This window comes from Juglans microcarpa x Juglans regia, chromosome 3D, assembly GCF_004785595.1.
Source record: "Juglans microcarpa x Juglans regia isolate MS1-56 chromosome 3D, Jm3101_v1.0, whole genome shotgun sequence".
NCBI lineage: Eukaryota > Viridiplantae > Streptophyta > Magnoliopsida > Fagales > Juglandaceae > Juglans > Juglans microcarpa x Juglans regia.
The window spans coordinates 37016113-37026736 of record NC_054598.1 but is presented as its reverse complement, the minus strand read 5'-3'; the positions used below and the strand labels follow the sequence as shown (position 1 = coordinate 37026736).

Here is a 10624-nt window from a genome sequence, read left to right as displayed (position 1 = left end):
CGAGCAAAATGCTCACCCCAAGGTGCGTGATGACTTCAGTTTTTTTTTTGAATGCTCGCTCCTAAGAATCGACGAGTTACTAGGTATATTTTTCCTTCCAATATTTGTATTCCGGTCTACCTTTCATTTTTTTGGCATACCTACTAGTCAAATATAGTATATAACAAAAAAAAATTTATAATTTGATGCACAGATTTTAAGTTTCTGAAATAAATTACTATTATTATTATTATATATTTATGAAAAGAGAAAAAAGAGAAGGGGAACTAAAAAAGGCGGACATGCTGGAGTGAGTCGTAACAACAGGTTTTATTAGGCTAAATTCAGTTAGCTGAAAATACGTAATGTCACTGACAATTTAAAGGAAATTACAAAAAGAAAAATGAAGACGAAGAAGTCACGACGAGCTTACGAAGAAAGAAGACCAGAAAAGTAGCGAAAGAAGAAAGAAGCCGTTTCACATCTCTTCCCTCCATTTTATATATTTCTGTAAATTCCAAAACCCTAGGCTTCTTTGTTCTTTTTCTTTTTTTTTTATTTGTATTTTTCATCTTCTGTAATTAGACTTAGCGTCGATGATATTGTTGCCATATGCCATTAGATACTTATCAACTCTCCGTCTTTTCAAGTTTCCAAGAAAATATAGTGATCCGATGATTCTTTCACTTGCGTAGATTTTCTTGGAAAGATTGATCCTTTTTCTTTGTTGTCAATTCTTTATTTTTGAGATTTTGAGATTTAACAGTGGGAGGGATAGAGAGTGAAAAATGGAGGGAATGGGGACGAGTTCGAAGATGGAAGGATCTTCGGCCCCAGCGAGTCGGCGAGACCCCTATGACGTGCTGTGCGTTTCGAGAGACTCCACCGATCAGGAAATCAAAACTGCCTATCGAAAACTCGCTCTCAAGTAAAGTTTGCTTCTTCCAATATTTTATAGTTTTTTCGTTCTTTTTGTTGGTTCCTTTTTGCTGCTTTTACTTGAATTTGTTTTAAATGGTTGCCGTAGATTCTGGTTGGCCGAGCAGGGTGTTGTATACGACCTTAGGATTGGGACAATAGGGTTGGCTACACAGGCTTAGTTTCTAGCTCAATGAGGTTATTATTCCGAAGAACACGATTAGAATTGTGATTGCGGAATGGATTTTTGGTGGTTTGTGGCAGATTTCATCTAATGTGCTACAGTTGTAATGTTTTGGGTGGTTTTGTGATGCGATTTTTCTTAGGAAGTTATATTTAAAAAGGTAAGTGGCTTATGTGACTCTTGAAAGTTGGTTGGTAAGATCGGTTTGTTTCCGGTGTTCGTTCCGGGCAGATGGCATGGGATTGAGCTGAATTTAATTTTTTATGCATTCTAGCCACGTGTATCTGAACTATTAGGGAGCGACTAATCCTATACCTTCAGTTCTATTGCTGCTATTGATGTTTTATGCAGTTTTTTATTTTGTTAGATATTGTCATTCAAGATAATATATTCATAATTTGATTCACAGAGAAACTGCACCCTTGTTAGTCTGTTGCTATTGGATAGATTAAGAAAAAGAATAAAATTCAATTGATAAATTTATAGAACATTGACAAATGTATGGAACAGGAATTTTTAAATGCTACATCTCTCTTAACTGTTGTGTTATTTCTTCAGAACTTGTTGAGTTTGTGCAGACGCTTTTGTATTTTCGCTGATGGTGAAGATCCTATCTAAGTAAAATTCTGCATACAGTGCTAATGGGAATCGCAATATTGTACAGGTATCATCCTGACAAGAATGCCGCCAATCCTGAGGCTTCTGAACTTTTCAAGGAGGTTGCATATTCTTATAGCATCTTATCTGACCCAGAGAAGAAAAGGCAATATGACAGTTCAGGGTTTGAGGTACATTCTTTCTTTGCCGTTTATTCTATACTCCTTCCTAGTAAGTTTTGTGGTATCTATGCATACATGTGGCATGAGCTTGTGTGTGCGGTTGAAAGTGTTGGCAGGAAGGAGCAACATTAACTATATACAGGAATAATTTCAAAATTTAGCCATTCCTTTGATGACCATTATATCATCATTCAAAATTTCTGTTTTTTCAACTGATGGAAATGTTGTTTTTTGTTTATAAGAAGGAAACTATGATTTATAATATAATATCATGAACTTATAAAAGTAAAGTTACACATAAATATTGAATATTTTCAATGCTGGGCCCTAAAGTTTTTGAATTGATAATTAGTGAACAAGTTAAGTTGCGGGAGTGTACAATAAACATACATACATACATATATATTGTACATGGGCTCCGCCTATTTCATTCGATGAATAAAAGTGTCTTTCTTACTTATTAATATATATATATATATATATATATATTCCATATGATGATCATGAATGAGAACAGTTGGTGTTCCTCTATGGAATGAATTCAATGTGGTGTCATTAATTATGGTATTGAAGGTTGACACATGACAAAGACACTAAGAAGAAGAAGAAGAAGAAGAAGAGAGAAGAGGAACATGAGAGGAAGAATGGGGAGAGGAAGGGGAGTGAATCACCGTAGTCCAGATGAAGAAGAGAAAGGAAGGGAAAGAGAAAAATTGATTTCTCAAGAAATTAAATATTCCTCAAAGTCTCTTCTATTCATGGGAGTATAAAGAGGCCTGAATAGACCAACGGTATTAATTCAATTAGGACTTTGATTTAATAATACCATTAAAAAGGAAAATTTTTAAATGAAGTTTCTAACCCATACTGTACTCTGATGACCTAATCCTTTTTTTTTTTTTTATAAGTTACCCTGATGACCTAATCCTAATTGTACTCTAATTATAAAATACCAATTCTAAGATAAAAACATAAAATAAACTATTAATAACAAAAAGTTCAATTACTCATCCCGCATAAGAGGTATTATGGGAATACATAGCGATAGCCAATTTTTTTTTATAAGGATTATGATGTGGATACCTAAACGGGTGTTGTACATTGACCTAGATACGAGGTGTTTTTTTATAAGTTAATTTTATTAAAAGCACGAAGGACATGACTCAAGTACACATGGTCTATACAAATGAAACCATTGAACTAGGAGGAATAGAGTAAATAAAGTGACAAAATTAACATAGTTGGAAAGGTTGGGGGGTAATTCTGGGCTGACACCCAAACAAAGAGTTTAAACTACGTTTGGATGTTGAGATGAGTTGAGTTGAGTTGTGAATGGTAGTCTTTTGTGGGTCTTATTGAGATGGGTTTAACTTTTTAGGTTGAAATGTATGAACAACCGTTTGGTTGTTGAACCAAGCTCAACTCATCTCAAACAAATCATTGATGGGACCCACTACTTTTTTAACTTCCTATAAAAAAGTTAAACTCATCTCAATCTATACTTCATACATTTTAACCTAAAAAGTTAAACCGATCTCAATGGAACCCACAAAATACTACTATTCACAACTCAACTCAACTCAACTTAACTTAACTCAACTTATCTCAACATCCAAATGTAGCCTAGTGTTATGGATCTAAGTTCCATCCATTGTCTTCTCGTAATCGTCGTGGTTCCAAGCATTACATTCATTCATTCCACACACAACACATTACATTCATTCCAAACCCAGCATCAAATCTCATCCAAACAACACCAAATACCATAAAACATTACTCAATCAATAGAATAAACATGAACCATCCCAAATTATTCAATCATTATGATGTAGACTGCCCATAAGTGCTCATACCCTCTTACTTATCAAAAAAAAAGAAAAAAAGGTGCTCATACCCTTTTGACCTGGGAAAAATTTTCTGTTGACCAGCATTTTCTGGTTGTTCCAAACACCAGAATATTTGAAAAACCTCTTCTGCCAATTGCTTTATGCCGAAACTAGCACAGCTGACATATGAATGAGCACAACCTATTTTCTGTTCTTTGCCGGGTTTTATCATTTGCTGACAAAAGTAACGTCTTTCATATCATTTTTTGAGTATCGAACATGTATGTTGTCAACATTTTATTAGGATCCACTAATTCCTTATTATTATACTATATGGTTTCACTCCATACATGTTTAATAGATACTTTTATATCTAATGATTCATATGAGCCATGAGTTCTGTTGCAAGTTCACTTTTCACTTTCTCACTTTTTTCCCTATTGGAATTCTTTGCTGACATTTTATCACATTTAATCATTGAACTGTCCAGGCGCTTGATGCTGATGGCATGGACATGGAAATTGACTTGTCTAATCTTGGTACTGTCAACACAATGTTTGCAGCTTTATTCAGGTAATATCTTACTTATTATACTAGGAGTTGTCCAGGTCATTGGGATTTCATAACCTCTCATCTATTTTGTCTATAGCAAGCTGGGTGTCCCTATTAAGACTACGATTTCTGCTAATGTTCTCGAAGAAGCTTTGAATGGTACTGTTACTGTCAGACCCCTTCCAATTGGAACAGCAGTTAGTGGAAAGGTGCTTACTTGCTTTATAGCATGATGGAGCTATACACTCCAGTGTAAGCATTCTACTCATTTTGCATGCTACTGCAGGTAGACAAGCAATGTGCCCACTTCTTTGGTGTAACAATCAATGAGCAACAAGTGGAGGCTGGGATTGTAGTGAGAGTTACGTCAACTGCACAGAGCAAATTCAAGGTATGAAATAATTTTTCACTAAGATCATATGGACATGTGCATGACTGTGAGGCATCTACTTTCTTTGTGCTATTCTTCTAAAGTTTAACATTAGAAATTGATTTTTCAGTTACTCTATTTTGAACAAGATGCAAGTGTTGGTTATGGTTTGGCATTACAGGTACGTTTTTATCTGGGGTTTCATCAGTCCTGTTTTCAGTGGTTTTTTTATTTTTTATTGGCACTGGGTGTCTGAGAACAAAGGCCCAACTAATCCCGGGGGTGCACAAATGTTTTCAGCTGTTAATCCTATTACTTGTTCCATTCAATGTATTTTTTTTTCATATATGCCATATATTTGGAAAATTGATGAAGAAGAAATGCTTCCAATATTTCTTATGTTCATGTGGTGTTTAGATTTCTGTGGCTATGTTGCTAAGGTAACATATGCTACTACACTGGTTTAATACCTTATTTTGAAGTATAGAGACATCTTAGTACTCACTAGATGTTACCTGGTTTTCTGTTGCCCTTCCAACACTTTGGAGTTACCAGAAACTTGAGTTCAGTTATAACTTTAAGTGACTTAAGGTGTTTTATTTTAGAAAATGCCTGCATTTGACAATGTTAGAGGTTGTATTAATTGAAATAAGCCAAAAATACAGGTTCTGCTCCCCTTTTACTTTTCTTTTACTTCTTCCTGTGTGCGTGTTCAAATGCCAAATAGAATCTGAGTTTGGTAGAACTGTGTATTCTGGTGGCTTAGGATGTCATGTGTTTTATGCTTAATAAGTTTGCTTGTGTTTTTGGTACTTGGGCCTAGAATCTGAACCTTTATATATTGGTTTTTAAGATACATGTTGAAATAACTTTCAGACTTTGGGGAGGTCAAGTGAAACATGTCAGTTAAAAGGGATGCCATAGGCTTTTCAGTTACATGAGATTTATTATCTCTCCAAGAACCAACATTCTGTAGCCTTTATGAAAAGGATATTTTTTTTATAAGTATTATGAAAAGGATATTAGAATGGCTTCATATTCCTTAAGGATTAAAGATATATTAGCTTGTCGGGTTGTCTTTTACACAACTTCAACTGAGGTTTCAAGGGACTGAGCCCTGGGTCTTCAAAGACCAGTATGGAATCATGGGTTCTTGTTTTGATAGGCTGGTTTAACTTAATGAATGGTGTAGGGCACATGTCTTAGCTTATTTCAGTGAAAAACATCATCTCATAACAATAAATTTCCAGGGATATATTATGGAGGTGCTTATGCACATCCAAACTAGCTCTGTTTTTTCAACTTGCACCCTAAACTACCAAAAAGCTGAAAGCAGATTTCATAGAAACAATTTTCACTTAAACATGCAGCAGCTTGAGTATTCCTATGCATTTGATGATTGTCAAGTCAATCATCAAATGCAAGGTAAAAAAAAGTTTGCAATCTAAGAACATTTGGTTCTTTATAACAATTTTGATGATGGGTTTCATTAGAGTTTTTCCCAAAGACGCTAGGTGGTGTTCAAGCATTTGTTGGTTTCAGGTTGTGTTTTATCAATTCCAATTTAATGCTTTACATTCTGTGCAATTGAACTACATGTATTACTTCAGTAAACATGAGATGCTGTATCTCTTTGCACAGGAAGATAGCGAGAAGAATGGTAAGGTGACATCTGCAGGGATGTACTTCTTACATTTTCAAGTGTACAGAATGGATTCAACTGTGAATGCGGTATGCAAGCTCTGCAACTTCTTCCTCATATTTGGTGGGGTTGGGATGTGAGTACTATTCATAAAAAGGTGATGATTGATCTGTTTGTGCAGCTAGCAATGGCTAAGGACCCTGAAGCTGCTTTCTTTAAAAGGTTGGAAGGTCTTCAACCCTGTGAGGTCTCAGAACTAAAAGCTGGAACTCATATATTCGCCGTTTATGGTGTGAATTGATATTTTGTCCGTTCATCATTTTGCCTTATTGCTTATTATCTCTGAGAAACTCTTCTTGTAACAAATTACACTGACCTACTCTGCGTTTTGTTCAGGAGATAATTTTTTCAAGACTGCTACATATACAATTGAGGCTCTTTGTGCAAAGTCATATGAAGACACAACAGAGAAGCTCAAGGAGATTGAGGCTCAGATTTTAAGAAAGAGGACCGAGCTACGTCAATTTGAGACAGAATACAGAAAGGTAGAGATGCTTCCTTTTAGTTATGGTTTGTAATGGGTATTTGGTGATAGTCTGTTCTGACAAATGTCCTGTAATAATTTTTGTAGGCATTGACACGCTTTCAAGAAGTGACCAATAGATACAACCAGGAAAAACAGTCTGTAAGTTTCATCTATTTGTGATCTTCATAACTTCATTTAGATTTATCCAATCGTCTCTGATCTCTTGGCCAACAGGTACTGTGACATACGTGCAAATTTTAGTATGATAGAAGCTAATGAGACTATCTTTATACTTTGTGGGGGTCAATTAGGGAGGTTATGGTACGACATTCATACTGTTTTTCTATTTAATTTTTTATTTTTAGTAACAACCTATACTGCACCATGGCACCTAAAATGTTTATACTTTCAGATAGATACTTCTAATATCTCCCTTTTGGCCCCTGCATCTTTCCTGCCAATTACCTTTGTCTCAGAAATGGACTTCCTTAAATTCTTCCTACCATTATTATTCAAATCAAGCATATGGAAGTTGTCTTGGTTGTTCAGCTGATCTCATGATTCAATTTTGGGAAATCAGGTGGATGAGCTACTGAAACAGCGAGACAATATTCATTCGTCATTCTCTGTATCCAATAGTAGCTTGAGTAGCAGTATTAGTTTTAGTAATGGCAGTAGTAGCAAATTTGTTGGTGAAGATTCAAAGGCAGAGAGTCCTGGGGAAGATGGAAACTCAGATGGCAAGGATAAATCATCGAAAAAGAAATGGTTCAAAAGGATCTGATAAAAAGCTTGGTTGAGAAGGTGTTTGGCCTATTCAGTTTTATTGATTGTTTGAAGATTCCATCCTTGCATTAAGATGTTTGGGCCTCTAGGTTTTGCTGCTTCAAAAGGCATGCATTGCATTCCATGTTCAATTTCTCTCTCTAAACCTTCACCAAGGTTTTTCATTACGGGTTTTACAATTTGGTTGTAAAAACATTTGAAGAAGTATGTGTTTTAATATCTTTTGTATCCATGATGCCATCGAGGGAGTTACTTGTCCTCCAAGTTCATCTAGCATCCTGAAGGACCCGAGCATATAAGTCTGAAACTGAGATGGTATATTCATTCATTTGGTTTATGTTGTAAAAATGACTTTTTCACTTGTTTTAGCATCTTCTTCTAATGATAATGTGTACCAAGGTATGTGTTGTCACTTCTATATATCATTGCCTAACTTGTTTACATCAAGGAAGCTTAACGAATACTTGTGTTTTGGTGTTGTATGCTTAAATATCATATTATGGAGACGAAATAAATTAAAGAGAAATAGTAGAAAGGCATTGAACATCGCCACAAACTGTTCATGTCAAGGTTCTTTGGATCAGATGTCATAAGGCGGCCTAGTCTCCAAATGGGATAACCAGGTTCGAACCCCCACCCCTCTTAGGTTTTATATATTTCGATCTTGCATCATGTTGAGCTATCGATATGCAAGGTTTTAGAATATAGAAAGGTTGATATAATAATATTCTGAAATTGCGTATCTTAGGGGGTGAATTTGTTGAAAACTCTCGAGTCTTAGCATTCATTACGTTGATTGAGGTTGCGTATTTTGGGGGGTGAAAAAAGTATTTGTTGAAAACTCACTGTTATGTTGATATATATGCGGTTGTAAGTAAAATAATATAAATTTCTGTCATTGCCACATGCATTTATAGACGCAACGGAGTACTATTGATTGGAGTAGTTTGCCGAAATGTCATGCAAGTCATGGTCGAGTCCTTTTCTTGACATTTCAGCACCATTTGTATATAAATTACTGTATTCGAGTGAATGAAATTCTTGCTTACACATCTGATTTTAGGGGCTCTAAATGAAATTGTTACTGTTGAAATCATCAGGTGGATTCTAAATTCTGATCACTTGTTATGGACGAAAAAAATATTTCAACCTTATTTAATTTTAGTGGCAAGTTTATGCACATGGAGCTCTAGGGAAGTTTTTTGTTTACGCAAAACAAAACTATCTCATTTCATATCAACTCATAAATTATTATAATTTTTTCAAACTTCCATACAAAATATAATAAATAATTTAATTTTTTTAAATTTTAAAATAAAAATAATATTAAAAATTTTATATTAAAATAATATTTTATTTAATTTTTAACAAAATATCATCTGAACTGCGTAACCAAGATTTTGGCATGTGTACTAAACAAAATTGTCTTTTTCTGATAATTTAAAACGTTAATGATCTCTAACTAGACGTTCAACTACCTCAATCATGTTGAAGAATAAATATTATATAATGCCTGGGATTGGGATTACTATCTTGATCTCAATTTAATAAAAGCTCCAACTAGACTCGAGCTATGAATTGAAAATGTGAAGAGGAACTGGGTCCACCATTTTAAGTACTGGGAGCTAGATTGGTGAAGAATTTGACAAAGAATCCAACGGCCAGGACCACTCATTTTGAATAGAATAAATATATATAGAAATCACTATTGGGAACAATCATTTTGCACACATGATGTGGCATTATTTAGACCACACATCTCCTAAGTCTAAAATAAAAAAGTAGAGAACTAAAAGCAGTCATGTAGTGAGTGCAAAGTGTGCACTGCTACAGAGACTTCTCTCTAGCATTACTCGAATAGAATATACCAACTTGATCAATGTTAGTTGAAAATTAATATCTATTAATTTCACATTTTCTCGCAGTTTTATTATGATCATCAGTATAAATTAATTTTTAAAAGAGAGAATTAATCTAAGGGATCTATTATATGTTGCAGGAACTGAGAATGCTTGCATGCATTCTTTATGCATGGTAAACTGGCTTTATATATAACTTGGGGTCCTCCTTATAAGTCGGTTTGTCTGATTGCCCAAATTGTCCAATTGTTTAAAGATTGCCAGAAGACATAATGACACAAACACAATAGATTAAAACTTACAACGTACATTGATGGCTGCCTGCTTCTGCTAATTCTAAACTGGGAAATGGTCTTACGTTATCCGTTGGGGGACGGATTAGTTTTAGCCACCTCTGAAAACTATTTAATTAAAAACCGTAGGGAGGGAGGGATGGCTTTGATGCATGCATCATGCTCATGGGCGCCATACTTGAACTGCATTTTAAATCGAAAACAACTTGTCTTGATCTGTGTTGAATACTGAATCCATTGTTTTTTTATATATGGTTAAAGACCATATTGCAACTGCTTGGACTTTTCCATGGGACAAATTCCTCCAGAATTCTGGGATTTGTTTATTTAAGGTTCTTTGTTAAACTAAGTAATGGATGTAGATTAGGAAATGCCTAACCCTTTTCCCTTATAAGATCCGTCACAAAGAACCTCCCCACATGCATGTATGCAAATATTAATGTTTCCTTTTTTATATATATATATATATATTTCATTAAGGTACGTAGATTCCTCGGCTCAGTTTCAGTGGGTTTCGAGTCTACTGATCTGGTACTGTTTCTACATGTGGAATTAGCTGACTTTGCAGGCAACCCTGTCCCAACCCAAATGGTAGGTTACTGCCTTGAAAGTAGGCAAAAGGAACGTACCCCTGATCTCCATTTCGTTTTTCTTTTTCCTTAATTTGTTGCAAAAAGGACATCCCAGTTTTTGTTTCCTTCCTGCGAAACATATTATTGGAACATGCTATATTCAAGATCAGACATCGATCCCACCAATGGATTGAAGGGGGGGAAAAAAATCTGCAGGAAGAACTAACAAAGGTCGAAGAAATTAGGAAAAAATAATAAAAATTCAAGGAATTTAGAAAGCAAAACAGATGTATGAGTAATGAGTATTGACTTTCGTTTGATCCCCATGTTCATAACTC

The 10624-nt window shown here is 34.9% G+C and overlaps 1 protein-coding gene across 2 annotated transcripts; it reads left to right on the top strand.

The window, feature by feature from the left end:
* The first annotated feature begins 322 nt into the window (after positions 1-322).
* On the top strand, positions 323-7980 carry LOC121256117 (chaperone protein dnaJ 15-like). 2 transcript variants are annotated; one of them, XR_005938913.1, is made up of 12 exons: positions 323-907; positions 1746-1869; positions 4177-4259; positions 4336-4447; positions 4525-4629; positions 4739-4789; positions 6250-6339; positions 6432-6540; positions 6647-6795; positions 6882-6935; positions 7011-7097; positions 7357-7560. XR_005938913.1 is itself a non-coding variant. In XM_041156769.1 (11 exons), exons 1-11 carry the CDS (start codon positions 768-770, stop codon positions 7558-7560), a joined length of 1221 nt encoding a protein of 406 aa, XP_041012703.1. In that variant the 5' UTR covers positions 324-767; the 3' UTR covers positions 7561-7980. The 2 variants fall into 2 exon arrangements, 1 of the variants encoding a protein (XP_041012703.1); XM_041156769.1 differs by lacking the exon at positions 7011-7097 and having other exon boundaries at positions 324-907; positions 7357-7980.
* Positions 7981-10624: the final 2644 nt, after the last annotated feature.